Below are 25,391 nucleotides of genomic sequence, written 5' to 3' on the forward strand. Positions count from 1 at the left end.
ACCACAACAGATAAACACACAAACAAGCTCAGTGGGCTGGTGCTGCAGAAAGACCCATTGTCTCAGTGTGAAAGTCCCACTCAGGCCTGGGAGGTTAGAAAAACATCAGGCCAAGCACCATGTGGTCCACCCGTGCAGGATGTTTGGGCCTATCACACAGATCGGGTTGCTTTTTCAATATTATCTTATTGCGAGCGTTCGTGAAGCTGTCTCTGGGCCTCCGAGGAGTGGGAGGTGCCGCTCTGCAGAAATGAAAACTTTAATTGAATTATTTGCTCATAACAGAGCTCTATAGATTTGTTTTACAGATTAAGTGCTGCTTATGTATACATAACAGAGGACGAGGTTGAATCCTGCATTGTTTGTTGTTGGAGTTTGTTTGAGGACAGAGCAAATTTGAAAAGGCGCCTTTGGTTTTGTGTTGATCTTAATCGTGATTGTAGATTAAATGAATTGGCTGCTTCTGGTCATCACGAGATCTGTGTCAGTCTCTGTTAGAAATTGCTTCAAAATTATGTTTTGCTGATGCTTTATGTGTATGTGTTTGAAGGAATTGGGTTTAACATTATTTTGAACAATTGTTCTGTAGCCAATCACAAAATAATAACTCATTGAAGAGGCTAATAATATTGACCTTAAACATTTTTTAAAAAACTGCCTTTGTTAGAGTCAAACTAAAACAGATTAGACTTTCTCCGGAAGAAAAAATATTATAGGACATACTGTTAAAATATCCTTGCTCCGTTAAAAAAATGACCATCACCGGCCACTTTATTAGGTACACCTTACTAGTACCAGGTTAGATCATGTTCAAGAAACCAGTCTGAGATGATTCACGCTTTATGATATGGTGCGTTATCCTGCTGGAAGCAACAATCAGAAGATTAGTACACTGTTGTCATAAAGGGATGAATATGGTCAGAAACAATACTCAGGTAGGCCGTGGCATTAACATGATGCTCAGTTGGTACTAATTGGCCTAAAGTGTGCCAAGAAAATATCCCCCACACCATTACACTACCACCACCAACAGCCTGAACCATTGATACAAGGCAGGATGGATCCATGCTTTCATGTTGTTGATGCAAAGTTCTGACTACCATCTGAATATCACAGCAGAAATCGAGACTCATCAGACCAGGCAACGTTTTTCCAATCTTCATTGTCCAATTTTGGTGAGCATGTGCAAACTTTAGCCTCAGTTTCCTGTTCTCAGCTGACAGGAGTTGCACCCAGTGTGGTCTTCTGCTGCTGTAGCCCATCCGACTCAAGGTTTGATGTGTTGTGCGTCAGAGATGCTCTTCTGCATACCTTAGTAGTAACAAGTGGTTATTTGAGTTTCTGTTACCTTTCTATCAGCTCATTTTTTTTCTGGCCATTCTCCTCTGACCTTTGGCAACAAGTCATTTGTGCCCACAAAACTGTCAATCACTGGATATTTTCTCTTTTTCGGACCATTCTCTGTAAATCCTAGAGATGGTTGTGTGTGAAAATCCCAGTAGATTCAGCAGTTTCTGAAGACTTAGACCAGCTCGACTGACACCAACAACCATACCACGTTTAAAGTCACTTAAATCACATTTTTACCCATTCTGATGCTCGGTTTGAACTGCAGCTGATCATCTTCACCATGTCTACATGCCTAAATGCATTGAGTTGCTACCATGTGATTGGCTGATTAGAAATTTGCGTTAAAAAGCAGTTGGACAGGTGTACCTAATAAAGTGGCCGGTTATATATACACATATATTTGTGTGTATGTGTGTGTGTGTGTGTGTGTATATATAAGTATAAAAATACAAAAAAAGGATTGTGATTTGTGATAGTCAGAATTAAAAGTAAATACTATTAAAATTAGAAGAAAAGCCTATATAAACACAAGTGTTAATAACAGTAATAATTAATACTAATGATTTACGTTATTCAAGATTGCACCACAAACGCTGTCAGTTGAATGTAGCGTGTACTGAACCTGGTTTATTTTGCCTGACACACAAGCAAGGGTTTGATTACAGTTAAACTACAGCGTTTGCATCGGAGTTGAATCTTTCACAAATCTCATTGCTCACAACCACTTTGCGAAGCTGTCCATGAAGGTTGTGCCTTTGCACCGGCTGCAAAAATAGACAGGATCCATTCACACAAACTGCTCAAGTGTTGTTTTATTCATAAAGCGGTGCCTTGTGGTTGCAAACTGCTAAAGCATAGTGGGAATTGAGACAGATATTTTGGCAGCTAGTTAGGAAACATAATATTCGATACTTTAGTTATCATTTTATTGCTTTCTGCTTTGTGTTTTTTGGAACTGCACTGAGGTCTGAAGGAAATGACACTTATGTTTTATATACATTTCTTTGTAATGGTAATTGCAGATGGGTGTTGAATTTCCCTGCGGTAACATGCTTGAATTTTCTCTTTCCTGCAGCACTGAATGAACCCACTATTGACTACGGTTTCCAGCGGCTACAGAAGGTGATCCCTAGACACCCGGGCGACCCTGAGCGCTTACCAAAGGTCAGCTCTCTTACATGACGTAACTATTGTGCTATTGTTTAACGCAAAGTCAGTATTGATCTAATTTAATACTAATTTTGAGAATTGTCAACCATTCATTAGTGCGTTATTCCAAAGAGCGTCTTTTGAAGAAACTGTTGTTTCCATCCAATGAGTCCATAGGTGTGTCCCAAATTGCATACTTATGCACTATTTTACACCATTTTGTAGTATAAGTAGTGTATAGGGCATTCACACTAAAAGCTCTAATAAGAATAAGCGCACTTAAATACCCAGATGATGCACTTATTCAACGGGTACAATGAAGTGTAGAATGTTGGAAACTTCACAGTTCACACTCTCAAAGGCTGCAGCTTTTTTATGTTGAATTATTTATTTTGGATTGTAAAAGCAAAATTCTACTATGAGAGTAATTATACCGCCTCCCGGTGGTGAATGAAGTTATGATCATGGCAGGGATTATTTGGCCATTTAGTCATTTATTTAGCTAATTTGGCATCCGTCAAACCTCATCAGGGAAACGGTTTGAATTTCTGCTTATTTTCAATTGAAAGGTTTGAATTTACAACACTACAGAGAACAAATTGTCCCTTCCTGATAAACTGCTAAAGTGCCTTTTTTCTTATATAATAAATTATTTGTGCCTTATAAGATGAAGACAAAACTCAATGAATGCATGTGGCTTTTTGAGTTGCAAGAATGATTTTAGCAGGGTAATAATAATACCAAACCACTTTGGTTAACAGATTTTAGAATGACCGAAATAACCTTTCAGATGTTTTACAATGTGGTAGGTCCACTAGTTTGCTGTCCCTTTTTTGTTATCACATGATCTAGTAAAACAAAATCACATGACTTTTTTAATGCGCATGCTGGAATTCATTTGCTAAATGTGTTTCTATTGTTGTTTATGCACATTTGTTCTTGGCTGATAACAATAGTTTATCCTACTTAGATTTTAATGCATATTTTTAAAATGTATGCACATCTTGGCATTTCCATTAAGCTTTTTTTTTTTTAAGTGGGTGGAAACATAGCTATTGACATTTTATTCAAGGATAGACAGGGATCATAGTTTGAATAAAGGTTAAATACAACTTGGATGGCCTGGTTAAAATAAAAATAATAGGCAATTTTCATATTTTGAGGTGAACTATTGCTTTAACTGGTATTTAAGCACTGTTAAATCAATTATGATACATTGATCTCCCATTTTTTCCCAGAGATGGGTTGCGGCTGGAAGGGCATCCGCTGCGTAAAAACTTGCTGGATAAGTTGGCGGTTCATTCCGCTGTGGCAATCCCGGATTAATAAAGGGACAAAGCCGACAAGAAAATGAATGAATGAATGATCTCCCATTTTTTACAATTTACTCAATTCCCAAATTGTCTGTCTAATTCAGATATTTTAAATATTCTGTTTAACTAAAAATACTTTACATTCTTAAACATGCTTAAAGGTGACCTTTTATTTTATTACCAACATAAACAACATAATTATTATTAAAAAACATAAACATACTTACTTACTGCCTTTAATATTGAAGTTGATATTTAGCCGCACCATATTGGTGTTTCATAACATGTACTTTTTGATGAGGTTGGTTGTTAGCCTGACGCTCAACCCCCAACCTGGAGAACCAGGACATACACTACGGACAATTTAGCTTACCTAATTCACCTACAGCATATGTCTTTGGACTGTGGGGGAAACCAGAGCACCCGGAAAAAAACAACGCGAACACATGGAGAACATGCAAACTCCACACAGAAATGCCAACTGACCCAACTAGCGACCTTCTGGCTGTGAGGTGACAGCACTACCCACTGCACCACCGTGTTGCCACCAACATAAACATACTGCTCCAATATTCTTAGCTAAAATATATGGTTATTTAATCCATTCATCACAGACTTCTTCAGTTCAGCAATTGCATACTATATATTCAGTCCCTCCATGTGTTTGTGTTGGGTTTTCTCCGTGAAAAGAGCCTAGTTGTGGACCCAGTTGGGTGTTTATTTCTCTCTCCATGTGGCGGTTCTTAAGGAGAGGCAGGCCAAGTAAATGGATCCTTTGGGAGGGATAAATAAACATTACTTTATCTTGTTGTGCGTGTCCTATACCCCAGAGCCCCGCTCCAGCAACACCACTTAATAGTGTAAAAAAAAAGAAAAAAAAAAAGAGAGTAATTATGGCTGGCTGGTCCTGCTCACGCTCACGACTGACCTTGTGCTGTTAGCAGTCCTCTGTATCAAAGCTGGGCCATCAGTATTCATGACCCGTGAGCCTCCTCCCGATCCATTACACCTTAAACACATCAAATTAGTGCAGGGGGTCAACGAATGTGGCATCAAACCAAAGCCAATCTAGAGGAATCAGGGAAATGTAGAGTTGGTGGCCCAGTGGTTACAATGTAATCTCATCTGACCTGCACCACATGGCAGTATTTTAGTATCATTTAGATTTGTATGATACAGACAGCAGTAATACATGTAGTGTTGCTTATATTGATTTAGTTATTGCCATTCACTTTTATTTGTTTTATTACTTTTAGTATAAGCTATATTTAAATAACTAAACAGTTTATCACAGATACATACAGTAGACTCACTTTCTTCGGCTAAGTTCCTGGTTTATAAGGGGTCACCACAGCAGAATGAACCGGCAACAACAGATGCATATAGTTAACTCAAATTGTTAGTGATTTAGTGGCTCATTTGACAGGAAGTGATATCCGTGTCTTTGTGATATCAGAGTTAACATTTTGCAGGCTCTCTGTGAATAAATAGGCCATGAGCTTTGGGGCAAAATTAAAGCGTGCAGTGTTATTTTTTTATTTTTAGGGAAACTGTAGGATTGTGTTATAAAACTGTATATAACTGTAGGATAGTTTTTTATATATATATATATATATATATATATATATATATATATATATATATATATATATATATATATATATATACATACAGTAAATAATATATAATATTATATGTCATAATAATTTTATTAATTTGTTCAGAATTTTTTAGTTTTCATTTTAATTTAAAGTATTAGTAATTTGGTTTCATTTTTTCTCATGAAACCAAAATGTTTGCACATTTTTGTTTGTTTTTATTTAAATATTTAAACTTTTATTGATATAATAATAATAATAATAATAATAATAATAATAATAATAATAATAAGCATTATTATTATTAATAATAATAATAATAATATTGTTGTTGTTGCTATTATTATTATTATTATTATTATTATTATCATTATTATTATATCACACTAAATATCTTTGTCATAAAAATATATATTTTAATATCATTTAAAAAGTGTCCAAACGTTATAATATACGTTACACTATACCTGTTCTTGCTATGTAATCTATAGTTTGTCACGAACAATTTTAGAAAAATGTTGTATTTTGTTTGTTTGATTTTTTCTTTATTTGTTTTGCTTAATTTTTTTTTCCTTTTTAGTTTAGATGTGGATTTTATCCAGTCTGTTAAGGATTTCTCATATAACAGCCCCCTTCTTCCATCTCTGTTCCTCCTTTCATTTTCCTCCTTAAGTCGCTCACTCATCCCTCGTGTTAGTGTCGTTCTCCAGCTGGTCAGGAGAGGACAGATCCTCTGTCTCCTGTCAGTGGGGCTAAAGAGGGCAGTGGCGTTTGATCTCAGTCCCTAATGAACCACATGGACATTGTCTGAATACCTTCCTCTACAGTCCCACAGTCTAAACCCTGTACTGCCACTTAGACACACACACACATACTGTTAGTTTTGGTGGTTTATGAGGACTCTCCATTGGCATAAAGTGTTGTATAGTGTAAAAAAATGCTTATTACATTGCCATACGTTAACACTACTCCTAAACCCAACACTCACAACAAATGGGTGGCAAATGTTAAAAATCAAAAGACTATATTAAGTTTAATCGTATGTGTTTAAACTAAGAGGACACAGGATATGTCCTTATTATTGAAACACTTAGGTCATACTAAGGCCATTTTATAAATTTGTGTATTCATAAACCACCCAACCACTGCACACAAACGCACACACACACGCACACACACAAGCTCACAGTGCTGTTGACCCACTAAAGGACATGTGTTTCTACTTGTCCCTCTAAACGCTGATGGGGACGATTACATTACTGGCTCATCGATGTCACTGATGGAGATATAAATATGCCTGTATAATGACAGATCATATACAAATACATGGAAATAGAAACTGCCTTACATTTGAAATAGCATATTGAGGGTTCCTTCGGTATGGGGTGTGTGAAATTTATAATGTATAATAATGTCATAATTGTTATCTTAACAATGTGTGTGCTGACATTTGACAATGAACAAATAAGAAAGAATACATTAAAACACATCTAGACTGTTCAAAATCATTCATTGTGGATTAAATCAGAATCCAGTTAGAATTATTGTGCAGTTAAAGTTATGTCAGCAAAAAATGCACATTCTCATAAATAAAGGTACAGAGCTGTCACTGGGGCAGTACCTTTTCAAAAGATATATATTTGTACCCAAGTCTTGCACAGTGATACCTCAAAAGTACATATTAGTCTCACTTGTACCTAAAAAATACCTTTGAGGTACCATTATGGACCCTTCAGGTACAAATTGGTACCTTTTAACTGGTGCCCCAGTGACAGCTTCTGTACCTTTATTTCTGAGAGTGCAGGTTTTGGTTATTTTATGTACTATCTTTAAGCAAAAGTGTTAATAAAAATATAAAGTTATATCTTCAAGAAAAAAAACAAACAGGTCAATTATTTTCATGTAATTTCTACACAATCATTAGTGTAACTAGATTTTCTGAATTGATTTCAGTACAATGTTAATATTTGTGACTGTTGGGCAGAATAACTAATTACAATTATTTTTATTCCTCAATTAGTGTATCTTCCATCCATTCCATATTTGTTCAGTCAGCAGGCTTACATTCATTGTGTATGCATACATTAAATGAAAACATAAATTAGCAGTATTATTAGACATTTGTCATTAGAATAAGGTCATAGTTTGCTGAAAAACGTCTTGCTGCTGTGCACCTGATGCTGAGCAAAGATAGACATTTCTGAGCCGAACCTGGTTTGCATGATTGCTTCTTAGCAAGGCCTATATAATAATAACAACAACAACAACAACAACAACAATAATAATAATAATAATAATAATAATAAAAGGAAGAATATAAAGGGACTAAGGCAAAAAGAACATGAATGAATAATCAAATAAAATAAAATAAAATAAAATAAATGTGAGCAAAGATAACCGTTCCCGAGCAGCACCTGGTTTGCATAATTGTTTTAGAGCTACTGTATAATATTAACAATAATAATAGGGAAGTAATAATAATAATGATAATAATTAATTTTGTTTACTTTGTGTTTTTTATTGTTTAGTTCATCTTAATATTTGTTTGCTGAATATATATATATATATATATATATATATATATATATATATATATATATATATATATATATATATATATATATATATATATATATATATATTGCTTTGAGGGTGATGTCACATGAGTATCATGAGAATTCATGTGTATCATGAATTTTAAAGTCGTTTATCCCTTTTTTGTGAGCAAAAGAAAAACTGAAAAATTATTTTTTCTTAGTTTTCCTTTTTTTTTTGAAAACGATATGGAATGGTTAGAAGATACTCTGATTTTCCTCGTTAACTATCGTCAAACTGATAATCGTAATTGTACCTCATAATTGATTTGCTGATCGTAAATACAGAGACATTGAGAATTTCCATGTTGTCTTTCAAATTATTATTTTTTTAGGTTTTGTACAGCACTTCAACAAATAAGAAGTTTATAATAAGTAAGAATGAGTTAAAAAAAACTGTTAATCTTGTTTTAGAGTGAAAAAGTCAAAAATGTAAACGATCCATTCATAAAGACAGTCGCATGTAAGATTTAGAAAACCTGTTTCTGTCGTTTGCTTGTCAGTCAGAAAAAAAATGACTCCACTGCAGGAGGAAAAGGTAAATGTGCCCCCAAGATGATTATTTTTCTCTGTCTGCTGTTTTAAAACAGTCTGGTAATTTTCAGCGAATCTGGGCCAGCGTGTTTGCTCTCTGTATAGTCTTAACCTTGGCTTGATTTGGACTCATTTTCCTGGACTGTTGATGAAGCTGAATGCATTAGGTGGGTCATGGCCGGGGTCACTTGTCACATCTTTTCCACTGTTTTCAGCATTAGGGAGGCAGATCAGAATACACTTGTGGTTATACTCCCCAGAGAGTCCGCTTAACGGCCGCCCGTATTTTTAACTGATTCCTTACCTTTTAATGAATAGGGTGGAATGGCACACAAGCGAGCAGCCTCAGTCTATTAGGGTTGCTGAATAAAACAGGTAGGCAAAAACTGCTCGGTGAGATCTCTGCAGGTCAGGTGCAGGAGACGTCCCTGAGGAAGCTGTTACATGCTGGTTTGGTTATATTAGGATACTGAAGGATGTGCACACTTTTTCAACCGTGCTTGTATTTGTCACTTTATGTATTTTTTCTCCACTTAAACAAATGACAGATATTAAAATGACAAATATTATGTCTTGTTTCCGGTGCAATGAAATTTATGAGATTTATGAGATGTTTTACTCCAATGGTGGATTTAAAAAGTTTAAGCAAATGTTATACCAAGGTGTCCGCTCGGTCTTAAAATGTCTTAAATTTCAAAACCTAGATTTCAGACCTTAAAAAGTCTTAGATTCACTGAAATGTTGTGTTGTAGGTCTTTAATCATTTTAAACATGTCTTAATTTTGCTTTGTCCAGGTAAAAGCTACACAGTCGGCCCGACATCTATTCAATCACCAACAATACATCTCAATAAAACCTTTTATTTATTTATTTTAGGTTTTTTATTGCAAAGAGATAATAGCCCTCAATCCACTGAAAACATTATATTAAGTTTGATTAATAAATTAGATGTAATTGAATAAAATATCTAAATTTGGTTTACTGAGGCATATTACAGAACTTAACCCTTAGAAAACTTATAATACGTACCCTGCTTAAAAGGGTCTTAAAAAGTCTTAAATTTGACGTGATGAAACCTGCATAAACCCTGTATACATCATTTAAATCATAAAACGCTGTTTTTTAATCCTATTTCACTCAAGATAATTATAAGATAAAATCATTAGCGTAATATAATGTCATTAACAATATTTATTTTTTAAAATATGAACTATTACCGTAATACAAAAATATTAAGTAAATAATTTTTGTGTGTAAAAATGCATTAGTTTTACCTAATAAGAATGAATGCATGAATGAATGAATGAATTTGTATTGGTAATATTTTAATGTTTTTACAAAATGTTTCTTGATCCTCAAATCAGCATAGATTACTTTGTGAATGATCATGTGAGTAAAATGATGCTGAAAATTCTACTTTAAATCCCAGAAATTAATTATGTTTCCTTATATTTCATAGAAAACAATGACTTTAAATTGAAAAATTTTTTCGCAATTGTACTGTTTGCAATGCAAAGTTTGCAATGCTTTTCTGGTCAGATAACACATTCCTGGGGTGCGTTTCCCAAACAACGACCTAACTCGCGGCTGAACTTTCATAGTGCGATGCATCATTTGGGAAAAGAACGATGTAGTAACGAGTGTTTCCTAAAACCTGTAGTTTCTCTGTTGCAGAACTATCGTTTGATCTACGTTAGTTATAGCGTAAAATGAGGTGGAGTAACCACGTCTTTAAAGAAAAACCCATTTTGTTTTGTGCAAATTATATTGTTTTACACGCAAATGCATTTTAAAAAAAATCTATATTCGTTTTGGTAAAAACATGCTCTGATTTTCCATATTAATTGAACTATATGTAAACTGCACAGTTAGGGCCTATGTTTCCTTTACAAATAATTTTGAGAATATTTCATATTCTATTCTATTTAATAATTGTTATTATTATTTTATTATTATTAAGTAGGATCTTGTTTATTTTTTTATTTTATTTTATTTATTGTAGGTCGACTTTTACAGTTTGACTCATTCAAGCCACTGCAGAAATGTTTTACCCAACAGGCCCATGTCATATACAGTACTGATACATTTCTTAATAAATAACCTACTATAAATTAAAACCATTACTGTATGCTATGTATTTTTGTTTTCACAAACTTTGGAGGCGTAACGTAAATTCTACTTTTAAATAATAGTCACCTATAGCTTTCATCATGAGCCACAGCTGCGTTCAAAAAGGCATAATTGTTTTCAAAGTGCACTGCAAAGGGAACACAATTGTCAATATGAATATTTCTAAAACTGAACTGTAAAAAAACACTGGGAAAGCAAATTACACCTAAGAGAGATGACTTAAAGGCTTTTTTATTTATTTTTTAAATCATTCCAAGGTTAGGAAACGCCAAATTATTGAACTATGTTTGTAACAACGCAACTTGCGACCTTAGTTGGCTAACCATGGATTTAGGAAACATGCCCCTGGTAAGCAGATGAACTATATTTAAAATATATATCTAAAGTTGTAGGCATAAAGGTGACCCAATTTACAAAGAGTACAATATCATTGCTGACCCCATTCAATTGTTTACATATAGGACCTCTTATGTCTTTTACAGAGGCACATTCTGTCCCCTAACATTGTCATAGCTCATGCTATGTTTCTTTATGTAATAAATAAATGTACAATAGCTTTTTACATCTGCATCCCACCTATAGCTCTCTGTAGTGCACACACATCAACAATAGAGGCAACATTCATTCATTATACGCCAAATAAGTTAAAGTTCATCTTCAGAGAATGCAAATCAAAGGCAAAACAATAGCCCAAACTGTTCAACAACACACTAACATGTACAGCTTTAGTCCCAGGCCTTGACAGCTTGGCAGAGAGAGTGATAGAGAGAGCGAGAGAGATGGAGAACAAAAGAAACACACAGAGAGAGAGAGAGAGCGAGAGAGAGAGAGCAGGGTGATCCATCATGGTGAAGTCAGCTGTCCGGTTCTGCCTTCTCACAGGTCAGCCGATCGAAGGCACCGCAGCCCTCACTTTATTACTGCTCGCCCAACAATAATTGAGTCACCACAAGGGGGAAGAGGCAGCCAAGGCATAAAGAGGGCGTTAAGCTGGTGAACACGGGAAGGCTAAATGAGAAATAATTTCTTGCTGTACCTATACATGTCCGGCTGGTTGTCCACACAAGGCTGGTGTTAGCAGATGGATTTTATCCCAATTTCTACCTGTGCAAGACACATCTCTCTGGTTCTTTCCATCTGTCCCTCCTCCTCCTCCTCCTCCTCTCTCACTGAGATATTAAGAGCGTCGGCTGCTGCGCCCAGCCACTCATTTCAGCACTATTGATTTTGCCCTTTATTGAGGCAATAACAGTTTGTTGACGGCACTTCTCTAAACTGCTGGACTCAATCACAGGTGAGGGCCAAGTGTGGAACACGGCAGGTTAACTTGTTTCTCTCAGTCCTTGAACAAGCGCGCTACTATGTAATCCAGCCCAGCAAATTTATTACGCAGCAATAGTTCAACAAGATGCTTTTTTCCATTTCTTTTTTTTTTTTTTTTTTTTTGAGGCAATATTTTTGGAAAATGAATTATCATATCTAGAGCCTTTTATAATAACAATTTGTTCATGTGTGTTACTTTAAGCAATGAGTGTTTACACACACAAACACACACAGACCCACACGCACAAGCACAAATAAATAAATTAAAATATACACAGTATACATACAGTCTAGTATGAGCAAGGACAGAGCAAGGAAATTTTCACAGTATGTCTGATAATATTTTTTCTTCTGGAGAAAGTCTTATTTGTTTTTTTTTTTCAGCTAGAATAAAAGCAGTTTTTAATGTTTTAAAAACTATTTTAAGGTCAAAATTATTAGCCCCTCTACTATAATGATAATAAAAAGGATAAATAAAGTATAATTAAGTAAATTGTAATTATATAATTATTCAATTGTATAATTATATTTAATTCTATGTGATAATTTAAGCATATTTTATTTCCTTTATATGTATTATTTTATGGGGTGTTTATAGGTCATTAAATGGCACCACTGTTTTGCTGTTTTTTATTATTATAATTATGATATTTTATAGTTTTAATTAAGTCATAAAATTGAATGGTGCATTAAGACTGGGCAATAATGTCATAACCTTTATTGTATTTGCAAATGTGAATAATTAAAATATTCTGTAGAAGTACATATTTGTAACCAAGGATCACATAACCATTCATTAATTCATTCATTTTCTTTTTGGCTTAATCCCTTTAATAATCTGAGGTCACCACAGCAGAATGAACCGCCAACTTATCCAGCATATGTTTTACGTAGCGGATGTCCTTCCACCAATAACCAGTCACTGGGAAACAGCCATACACTACGGGCAATTTTGTTTACCCAATTGACCTATAGCACATGTCTTTGGACTTGTGGGGGAAACCAGAGCACTCGGAGGAAACACACACGAACTGGGTAGAACATGCAAACTCCACACAGTAATGCTAACTGACCCAGCCGAGGCTCAAACCTGTGACCTTCTTGCTGTGAGGCGATCGTGCTAATCACTGCGCCACAGTGTCGCCATCACATAAACAGTCATAATTGTAGGTTTTTTGGAGATTCATTATCTGAAAGCTGAATAAATAAGATGTCCATTGATGTTTGGTTTGTAAGGATAATTTGAGACAATCACCTTTAAAGTTTTGCAGATTGAATTGTTATTAATGCAGATTACTAACCAAAAAATACAGTTTTATATATTTACTGAATGTAATGAACAACAATAACTAAGATGATCTTTACTTAAGATTTTAGTGATTTTTAGCATAAAATAAAAATCTAGTATTCTGACATACAATGCATTTATATGTACATACATATAAATACATACATGTATTTTATATAATATGTGTATATTCCACTCATAGTACATATTACACATATTTTTTAGATAGGGCATTTGTTTAAACATAAATAATTGAAAGCATGCAGATGGTCTGATGTAAAAGAGAAAAACAATGCACCTGGCCCATTTTTAGCACATCTAGGCTGTGGCCTTGTTTGGTCTCTCTCCATCTCCTCTGTCAGTGTTGTTTCCCACATTTTCCCTGTCACTTCACATCCACCTGATCCCCCTTGGCTTCCTCCACAGCGTCCACAATTCAATCTGTGCTTCCAGGAAAAAATCTTTTGCTTCTGGGTAACAGTGCAGCGCGTTTGCTGGAAAATCCATAAGACCACTATGAAAAATCTGAATAAGGATCTAGCCAAACTTAACCCGTGATGTGTTTCAGTTGGAAATCACTAATCTGTAGCAGAACTTTCCTTTTTAAAAATTGTCCTCATTGCATGTCATGCGATCCATACTTTAGTTCTCTGCTAATTTTGGGAGCTGCTCTCCCCTGTCGTACTGTGCAGATGTGGACAGACAGGTTATTATTGACTTTCACAGAGTAACCTTTGAGGCCCGGAGAGAATATGAATTATGCAATGAAGTCACATTAGTTAAAGAGCACAGTGACTGATATTTATGATGGGCAGATATTGATGGAAGGAAGACACGGGGGAGGGAGGAGAGATTGGGAAAGACTGGGGATATTTGATTTTGCGTTAGATAAGCGCAGTGGATAAGCCACCGTGGTAAGCAATGCATTCCACAAAGCAAGCAAATTGAAATCTGCGAAAGTCAAAGCACTGTGCATCAGCTGTGCTCATACACATGGAATGGACATTCTGCTCTACTTCGTCCTGACCACTTTCACTCAGTGCACTCTTGCATAAAATACACTTTACCTCACGCAAAGGTGATTAATACACATTCTGTGTGACAGACCATGTGTGTCTTAAAAACTAGCTCAACTTAATTTAGGAAGTCGCGTTTAAAAATAAAAACTTGTGACACTTGTTCAAACTACTTAATTTAAATGAGCTAAAACAATACAATTCTTGAGATTTCGTCAAGACAACTTAATTGTTTTATGTTCAATCCTCTTAAAGTTGTACAAACTAATAAGTTAACCTAATTCCTTTATGTTGTCCCAATACAAATAAATTGTGTGGAACACAGCATTTACAGTGTGCACTCAAATAATGTTTGCTGTTTGATCAAACTATTTATTTAAAATGAACTGAAACAGCACAATTTTTGAGATTTTGTTAGGACAACTTAATTGTTTTATGTTCAATCCACTTAAAGTCGTAAAATCTAACACGTTAACTTAATTCCTTCATATTGTTCCAACACAAACTTATTGTGAGGAGAGCAGCATTTACAGTGTGCACTCAAACATTGTTTGCTGTTTAATCAAACTACTCATTTAAAATGATCTGAAACAACACAATTCTTGAGATTTTGTTGGTACACCTTAATTGTTTTATGTTCAATCTACTTAAATTAGGAAAAATTAATAAGTTAACTTAATTCCTTCATATTGTCCCAACAAAAATCGATTGTGTGGAATGCAGCATTTACAGTAATATTGTTTGCTGGTGGATTCAACAACTCATTTAAAATGAACTTAAACAACACAATTCTTAAGATTTCGTTGTGACAACTTAATTGCTTTATGTTTGATCCACTTAAACTTGTAAGAACTAACAAGTGAACTTAATTCCTTCATGTTGTCCCAATACAAATGGATTGTGTGGAACGCAGCATTTACAGTGTGCACTCAAATAATGTTTGCTGTTTTGTTTTATCAAACTACTTATTTAAAATGAGCTGAAACAACACAATTACAAAGTTTTATTTTGGGACAACTTAATTGTTTTATGTTCAATCCACTTAAATTTGTAAAAAATATTAAGTTAACTTAATTCATTCATGTTGTCCCAATACAAATCCCAGCATTGTTTTACAGTGTACATAACATCATTTATATGCTACCCCATAGCTAAATAAGGATGCCACGCGTTGACGATTATTACCGTAAGACACTTTCTATCAGATTAAAATCTGACGCATTGTTCTGGGAACCCTCACAGATTTATTGACTCACGGTTAGAGTATCTTATCTCTTACATCAGCAACAAATGGTGTGTTTGAAACTGAAGATTAGATTATTGTCAGGATAGGGAAAGACTCACTATTTGATAGCCCTCATTCATCAAAATGGATTGCAACCTTGGTGGATACGAACAGCATGACATTACACATGGTGTGGTCTCTGTCTGAGCCAAGCATTCGCAGTAATTGCAAACAGAAAGAGGCATGAGGTTTTGCGTGGTTAGCTTGCACAGATGCGATGCCACTAGGGCTGGTTTTGCATTTATTTAGTAATTAGTATTTATTTATTTATTTATTTATTTATTTATTTTGCATTAAGGCTGTCAAATATTTTTTAATGTATAATTATCTAATTAATAAAATTAAAAAGTCCACTTTAAAAATGCTGGGTTGTCGTAACCCTATGTTTGATTTTGATTTTCTTTTTTTTAAATTACATATTCAGTGATACTGAAATATAGTATCACTGAATAGATATATATTATGAAGTGTTCCAACGCGAAAGTCGCTAAACGACATTGAGATTGAGTGAATGCTTTAGGCACGTAGTGCATCTTCCACAAATGTTTTTGCTTCAAATCATCTAAATGCCAGGATTAGCACATTCAGAAATAACAGTTTGTTTGCAAAAGTCTCTAAACGCCACTTGCCTTTGACAGCAAAGCCGCTATGTTCTGAGAACCAATCAGAAGGCGCAAATCGATTTCGGTTTCGATTTTAAAAGATGGAGTTTGATGAACTGGATGAGCTGGATTAGCCTGTCTGTCTGTCAGTGAATGGAAAATGAAAACGTCCCTTTCTTCAAAACTCTGTGCATTATGAGAAAGAGAAAACACACTGTACAGTCGGAAGTGTAGCATGATTTCATAATGTTTTTTGTGATACTTAGAATGAGTCCAATTTACTTTACATTAAACAGCAACTGCATCTTACGAAAGACGAAGTTAACATGCCGTTCTTTAAATTTAGATTTAAATTTAACAAGCTTAGTTTACAATGTTTGCAATGTTTACATTCCTCTACTTACATTACATCTAAATCCCAACTAACAAGAATGACAACAGATTGTTTAGAATTATTTTCAATTTTAATGTTATTGATTAATGCACTTACTTAACAGATTTTATTAATTTATTTTCCTTCTGCTTAGTCTCTGGTTTATCAGAGATTACCACAAGGGAAAGAACCATCACTTACTTGACAGATTTCTGTGTTTTATTTTAGGTGGTTTGTGTAATGTGTATTATGTTTGGTTTCTAAACATCTTTAGTGATTTTTAGCTAGTGGATTTAGCAGGTTTTGGCGCAAAAAGAAAATGCAAAAGAAAATCTAAGAATTGTCTAAAGTGACATTTTTGAAAAAAAGTTATTTTATTTACCAGCTTATAACCTTATCATCACATATCACATAAAACGTCTAAACCTAATTATATAAACTTAATTATAAATATTAATATATATATATATATATATATATATATATATATATATATATATATATATATATATATATATATATATATATATATATATATATATATTATTCATTTATTTATTTTTTGTTTTTTTTGTTTTTTGTCTGCTACTTTTAATGCAATGTTTTAATTATTTACAGTTGAAGTCAGAATTATAAACCCCTGTGAATTATTAACACCTGTTTATTTTTTCCCCAATATCTGTTTAACGGAAAGAAGATTTTTCTAAACATTTCTAAACATAATAGTTTTAGTAACGCATTTCTAATAACTGATTTGTTTTATCTTTGCCATGCTGACAGTAAATAATATTTGACTAGATATTTTTCAAGACACTTCTATACAGCTTAAAGTAACATTTAAAGGCTTAACTAGGTTAATTAGTTTAACCAGGCAGGGTAGGGTAATTAGGCAATTTATTGTATAATGATGGATTGTTCTTTAGAAAAAGAAATAGCTTAAAGGAGCTAATAATTTGACCTTTTAATTTTTTTTTTAAAAATTAAAACTACTTTTTTTTTAATAAAATTTTTTTTTTATAAAACAAATAAGACTTTCTCCAGAAAGACATACTGTGAAAAGGTCCTTACTTTGTTAAACATCATTTGAGAAATATTTAAAAAAGAGGAAAAAAAATCAAAGGGGGTTTAAAAATTCTGATTTCAACTGTATTTATTTATCTATTTATTTATTTATTTATTTTATGTCTTGCATATCATGTAATTAATCTTCTTATATTTGAACCAGTTAGCCTTATTACTGTATAAACTGCATAATGCACATATATTATAAATACTAATATATAAATTAGTTTGTGACTGCTCTGTATCTAGTGTGTGGGACCTCGACTGAGCTATTAAAACCAGAACCTCCACAAGACCAGCAGTCCATGAGGTCAGACAAGCAGAGCAGGAAGTATGACATCATCACTCGGCTCCGTTCCGCATGAGCGACGGCGGTGACCCCGCTGGTATTACTGCTCTAATAGAACATTAGGAGATGATAAAATTGCAAATGAACAAGCACAGGAATAAATTTGTCATGTTTTTACAGGCCTGGCTTCCTTGTAAATGTGCAGACGCCATTGCCTTAACATTCCAGATGTGACCCGGGCCTTATTTCATTTTTTCAGCAGTCCCCTTCCTAATGAATGTATATCATATTACCAGCCACCATAATTTACACACAGGAACAGATTCAATGTCCGGCGCACATTAATGCGGAGGCTGGTCCTAACGGTGCTGCGCTCTGGGCTGTTTGGTATTATTTTCTTCCAAACACTACGCCTGGGGTTGTTTGCTTGGACACATTCGCATTTATACCACTACTATGAATGTATATACACGTCTCAGCTTTCACGTTGATGGAAAACAAGGCTGGGAAAACACCTGTCAGGGTGCTGCTAAAGACTCTCGGAATGGGTCAAAACGCAGACCGGGTCTTCATAGCTCATGTAGAAGCAGGGGGAGGCAGGATAAAGCACGGGTTATGATGGCTCTGACTGATAGACAGCTATTCAGACACAGCACAGATCCAAGATCAGGTTTCTTTCCTGTTTACCGCTCCTGGCTCCCTGCTCTGCCCTTACTGGAAGCCCTGCTACTCGCCCAGGAAATGGGCTCTGCTTCCAGACACAGGGCCACCACACACGGCCTGTGCTAATAGCATTTATTTGTTTATCTGTGCAAACTTTTGGCCCCTTCCTTATTGGATTTGCCCTCTCAACAGATCCCCCCTCCCCAATATCCTAATGACAGGAGATCGATAGGTAAGGATGAGAACAAAGGAGAGCGAGTGTGAAAGAGGGGGAGAGAGAGAGAACGAAGGACTGGATAAATGACACGGTGCCGGTGCAGCAGGGGACCGAGCCATGGACTAATGCTTCCCATCCCTTATGTTCTTCCTCCATCCCGCCAACAAGAGGGTAAAGGAGAAGAGAGTCACACATCCATACTAAAGCACCACTTTAGGCCTCCCCAGGCTCCCGCGCTTCTCTCAATCACCCAACCCGAGCTTGGGTGAGCGGAGACGGGCGCCTCCCCCGCGAAGCACCCCTAACGAGGGGTTAACGCAGTGCCAGAGCTCCCATTATTGAGTGAATTTAGCACCTTGGACAGCGCACTAAAAATCTTTATTGCTTTGCTGACCCCCTCGTCATGTTCGTGTCTGTGTGTTGCGTCTGGGGCGGCCGGGTGGAGGCGGAGGGGGCTGATTGAAAGGCAATATGTCGGCTGGCAGGCAGGCACACATGCTCGGGGGCTTGTTCGCAGTGAGGGTTACACGCCGAGGGTGAGAACAATTTTCTGGTTGTCGCACTGCGAGCTTATTTCCTCAGCACCAGCACATTAACTTTTAAAAAGGGTTCCACTGGAGCTTCGGGGTTTAAAAAAAAAAAGCAAAGAAGAGGGCTTGGAAGAAAGGAAATGAATACACAGTGTAAAGAACACTGTAAATAAATGTTTAATGTGTGAAAAGGATGGTAATAAATAGGTTTTCGGGTTATGGAAGTCGATTACCTGGAAGGAAAATAGCGATAGTGGAGCTCATGCCGCCCGCGGAGTGGTCGTTTGCATGTGCTAACATGCATGTTTTTGAGTTAAATGTGTTTGTGTTCATGTATTATACATGGAAATGGTGGCGGTGCTGTTGATAGGAAGAGCTAGATGAAATACAGAGGCTGTTTTCCGAGACGTAAATGATGGTCAAGGCTACCGGCTAGCTATTCAAAGGTCACGTGTTCAAACCCTGTCGTGGGCGATCTATGAACTGAAGATCCCTTTTAGCATTGTGCCCTTTAGCAAAACACTTAACCTGATATTGTTCTAAAGAGACTGCTGCTGTAGTAATTGTACTGTAAGTTTCTTTGCACTCGTCACAAGTGACACAAGGAACTAGAAATCAATCAAAATCAATCAAAATGGATTTCAGCCTTGATGACTAGTTACAGCATGGAGCACAGCGTGTGGTCATTTAAATGTTTATTGTAAACAGATAGAGAACTATGATATTGTGTTGTACATCTCAGTTGTACTGCATTGGGTGGACCCTGTATATGTGCTCTATTTATTTAATACGTAAATTGTAGTAATTAGTTTTTTTAATCATTTAAATTTTTGACATGATTAATATTAATTATTGTTCGTATTATATATATATATATATATATATATATATATATATATATATATATATATATATATAAAAATATAAATATATATATTTATATTTTTTATATATATATATATATATATATATATATATATATATATATATATATATATATATATATATATATATATATATATTCATTTACTTGTCGGCTTAGTCTCTTTATTAATCCGGGGTCGCCACAACGGAATGAACCACCAACTCATCCAGCAAATTTTTATGCAGCGGATGCCCTTCCAGCCGCAACCCATCAAAAAATAAATAAATAAATAAAATATATATATATTATTTTTTCCCAATTTCTGTTTAACGGAGAAAATATTTTATCAACACATTTCTAAACATAATAGTTTTAATAACTCATTTCTAATACCTGATTTATTTTATCTTTGCCATGATGACAGTAAATTATATTTGACTAGATATTTTTCAAAACACTTTAATACAGCTTACAGTGACATTGAAAGGCTAAACTAGGTTAATTAGGTTAACTAGGCAGGTTAGGGTAATTAGGCAAGTCATTGTATAACAATGGTTTGTTCTGTAGACTATCAAAAAAATGTAAAGCTTAAAAGGGCTAATAATTTTGTCCTCAAAATATTTTTAAAAAATGAAAAACTGCTTGTATTCCAGCCGAAATAAAACAAATAAGACTTTCACCAGAAGAAAAAATATTATCAGACATACTGTAAAAGTTTCCTTGCTCTAAATGTTTCAAAAACAATTACATGGTGTTAAACTTGTCTTCTGAAAAATAATTGTTTTAAGTAAGGTATCTTGTCTGTAAGATAACATAATGTATATTGTCTGTTTTAATCATCTGTTGTCTTGTAAATCCATTTTCAAATTTATGTTTTGTGCATTTAGAGCTTGAAAGCTAAAGTCTTCCTGTCTTACAGGAGGTGATTCTGAAGAGGGCTGCAGACCTGGTGGAGGCTCTATATGGGATGCCACACAATAATCAGGTGAGATTCACAGAACATCTATACAAGAATTTTGTGCATAGATTGTTTCTAGACAGTAGTTCTAAATTAATTTGGGCATACAGTGTGTTTTAAATTCACTATCCCTTTTTATAAATGACTGGAAACGCATAACTATTTAATAGTACTAAAACTTGAATTATAAAATTGCATATAAAAAAGCAAATACTTTAAATGATCTTGCTGTGCCTCCTATCAGGCAAGACACTTTGATGAAAGACACTTATTGTGTTGAGATCAGTGTAAATAATGGCATATTCCACACTTAACTTGTTTAATTGAGCATCCCAGAAAAGCATTTGTTCTCGGTTGGAGCCATATTAAACCTTTAAGGCCTCTAATATTCCCTAACATATTTCCTCCACATAAATCCCTCAATGTGATTCCACCAAAGCTCTCTCTCTCTCTCATTGGTTTGAAGGACCACAAGGGCATCTTCAATGTTAGATCAGTTATGAACTGCGAGTGAGGGCATATGCTTATCGATTGCAGAGCTGAGCATGAGTGCAGTGATGCTGAATTATTTAGGCTGGGCAGTGGATGGAGCATGACTCCAGTCATCAACCCACTCAAAGAGCTCTCTCTCAGGAGCCTCCACACGGCCCTGTCATCTTTATGAGGATGAATTATGACATGTTCAAGTTCCACCAAAATGTGCAGCCCCCCTTCTTTCAACCCTCTAAATTAATGTTCTTGCACTTTATCTGGCAGATAAAACTTAAATATTAAATCTTTAATGACATGACATTTCTGCAATTTGTTCTTGAATATCTATAATGTATAGAACTTCTTAGGTACATGGTCGTGTTTGAGAAGGTGTGTTTATTCAACACAATCTCACGGCAATTCGTAACTTTTTCATTTAGTGGCTAATTCGTATGAATTCGTACGATCTAATTCGTATAATTTAGTACGATTTGCTTTTCCCCCAATGACGGTTGGGGTTAGGGGTGGGGTCAGGTGCCACGCCTCCTTTTTAAAATCGTACCATTTCGTACGACTGAACTCGTACGAATTCGTACGAATTAGCCACTAAACTGGCAAAACGTAAAATACTTACGTTTTCTTGTGAGATCAGGCTGGTTTATTGGCTAACTTATAGGCTGCAGATACATAGGTTTCATTTTTATTTCTTTAAATTAAATGGCAAAATAATTATGTGCTGTAGTAAAATAATATGCAATTATTTGTTTGTTTTTAAATAGTGGCATATGGAAAAACCTAAAGTAAACACTTGCCAAACAATAAATGTGAATATAATCACTAGAATTTATAAAATAAATTAATTAATAAATATAGTAATGTAAATATAGTAATGTCATGTAAAAATGTAATATATTATTATATAACATAAAATAATAAAAATAACAATAATAATTTATTGTTATTATTATAAGTTATATAATAATATATTGTATAACATATTTTTTATTAGAATTTATTATTTGAATTAATTATTTGTATTTCTAATTTATTAATTTGTTTTATTAATTATTTAAACTTTTGAAGCACAAAAAAAAACAATATTTCTAATAATTAATATTTGTTTATTATTATTATTATTATTATTATTATTATTGTTGTTGTTATTATTATATTACAATTTTACATGACATTACTATATTTACATTACTATATTTATTAATTAATTTATTTTTCAAATTCTAGTAATTATATTCATATTTATTGTTAGGCTTTTCCATATGCGACTATTTAACAACAAACAAAAAATTACATGTTATAATTACTTATTATTAAATACATATATATATATATATATATATATATATATATATATATATATATATATATATATATATTGTATAACAAAATTATTTATTAAAATTTACTATTTTTTATTTATAATTTAATTTATTTAATTAATTGTTTAAATTAATTGTTTGAAGTACAAAAAAATATATTTCTAATAATAATATTTGTTTATTGTCATTATTATTATTATATGTTATATAATAATATATTGTATAACAAAATTATTAATTTAATTTATTTTTTGTTATAATTTAATTTATTTAATTTATTTGTTTAATGTTTGAAGCACAGAAAAAAATATTTCTAATAATTAATAGGTTCATTATTATTAGTAATGATATTTGTTAAAGAGCCCATATTATGGGTTTTTGAAAATTCCCCTCCATGTAGTGTGTAACACAGCTCTAAGTGAAGTGGAGTATCCAGCTAAGGCTTAAATCTGTTAGTGTACAGTGTTAAAAACGGTTGATTCATCTAAAAAAGAGTCGACTCATAGTGCTTCAAACGAGTCGCCTTGATACGGATTCATTAGGTGTTTCGCCATGACGTACGAACGAAACCAAGTTATTCACGTGCACGCGCAAACCCGGGAGATTTCAAACCTGAGGCCCCGCCCTCTGACGCAGAAACCGAGACACACACACACACACACACACCCACAAACACACACACACACACACAAACATGCCGGTCGATTGAAGTCACACTGCAGATGGATATATTGAGTCTCTACCCAAAGATGAAACCTCAGCATTATAGCCAAGCAGTTGGAAACTACTGGAAACTTCTGGAAGCTACATGCTACAAAGAATACTTCATCAGCGTTTGTTAAAGGAAGGATCAGTAAAGAGTAACTTACTGATAGACGTCAGGATGGGTTTCTTCCTCCATTTCTCAAGTGTAAGTACGTGCGATTAAAGTTGCCTCGTTGACTCTAGCTTGCAAATGTATTTAGTTGTGATTTGTTACTTGTAACCGCGTGTACTGTATCAGGTTAACTGGCTATATTCTCTTATCGTGTGCAAAGTCACGTTAAAAACGCGACGCGTGCTGCGTTAACGGAGCTCCGTGGACGGGGAGTAACGTTAGTGTGTGTGTCTGTGTGTGCGTGCGCGCGCTGTCGTCCGGAGGTGTGTGTGTTTGTGTGTGTGTGTGTGTGTGTGTGTGCGCGCGCGTTGTCGTCCGGAGCAGGGTTAAGTGCGTATGTGTGTGTGTGTGTGTGTGTGTGTGAGTGTGTGTGTGTGTGTGTCTGTGAAAAGAGCAGAGTGAGAAGCTAGGAGATCTCCTCAACTGTTTTTGGAGTTTTTGTTCAATAAAATAGTCAGTCGTCTGTATTTTCAAGTCCATAGTCTGTATTTACATTGACCCACTGGCAGCTAAAATCCACGCCTACACTTTTGAGCGTGTATGAACTGTGATTACTTTTATATTGCTGATTAGCTGTTTGGCATTTCACTCTCTGACTGAAGGCAGTCGACCAATCGCAACAGACTGTCATCGGTCCAATCAGCGCAGATTAGCTTCGCGCTAAGGAGGGGTTTGGGAACAAATGAATCCCTGAACGATTCATACAGGAGTCGCTGGGATAATTAGGTAAAAATAAATGCAGATTATAAGACCATGAAAGTGTTTTTTGACCTTGCATGCATATTAAACTGTTGTTGGAGACCCTTACAACCAAGATATGACCCTATTTCATGTATAATATGGGCTCTTTAATTTAATTAATTAGCAAAAATAATTACTACTAATAGTACTATATTATTTTGAAATATGTTTTAAAATATTATATTAACTATAATTAATTATTTTATTTCAGAAAATGTATTGCTTTACAATTTTACATTAGTAGCTGTTATTGTTTTCCATGGTATTATGTATATAATCTATCATTATCAATAGATTGTTTTTCAAGCAGTTGTCGACTTTCTGATATACATCTAATCATGGATTTGTTTGACTTTCTGACAGGAGATCATTCTGAAGAGAGCAGCAGATATCGCAGAGGCTCTCTACAATGTCCCGCGTGGACACAACCAGCTGCCAGGTCTGACCAACAGCTCAGTCCACTCCGGCATGATGGGAGTCAACTCTTTTCACAGCCAACTCGCTGTCAATGTGTCCGACTCCACACAAGCAGCCAACCAGGGTGAGCAGAGATGCCTATACTCTTAAATATTTCACTAAAAAAGACTACTGTGGCTGACTGCAGAGACAAATATCTAGGACTTTCATGTGTGCTATTTTTTTGGAACCACCCACTAGATGTGAGGCAATAATTTTAAATACAATACAAGACCCATTTTATGTTGCATATGTATATTTCTGGCTATTTTATGGGTACAGATCATTGTTTTTTCTTTTATGACAAAATAATTGAAATATTAGGTAAAGATCGTGTTCCGTTAAGATTTTTTGTACATTTTCTACTGTA

At 34.6% G+C, this 25,391-nt stretch overlaps 1 protein-coding gene across 29 annotated transcripts in view; it reads left to right on the forward strand.

Annotated features, from left to right (window-relative positions):
• Positions 1 to 25,391, forward strand: part of ebf1a (EBF transcription factor 1a) — a 269,550-nt gene that overhangs the window by 221,904 nt on the left and 22,255 nt on the right. For all 29 annotated transcript variants that reach the window (XR_015506850.1, XR_015506851.1, XR_015506848.1 and 26 more), the window contains 3 exon segments: positions 2,426 to 2,514; positions 21,101 to 21,166; positions 24,929 to 25,106. Coding sequence is in view for 25 of the 29 variants with exons in the window: in XM_087280643.1 (XP_087136769.1) it covers positions 2,426 to 2,514; positions 21,101 to 21,166; positions 24,929 to 25,106 (333 nt within the window). In the remaining 4 variants the exon portion in view is untranslated.

This window comes from Danio rerio, chromosome 14 (assembly GCF_052040795.2).
Source record: "Danio rerio strain M-AB ecotype USA chromosome 14, GRCz13ab, whole genome shotgun sequence".
In the NCBI taxonomy this organism is placed as follows: Eukaryota; Metazoa; Chordata; class Actinopteri; order Cypriniformes; family Danionidae; genus Danio; species Danio rerio.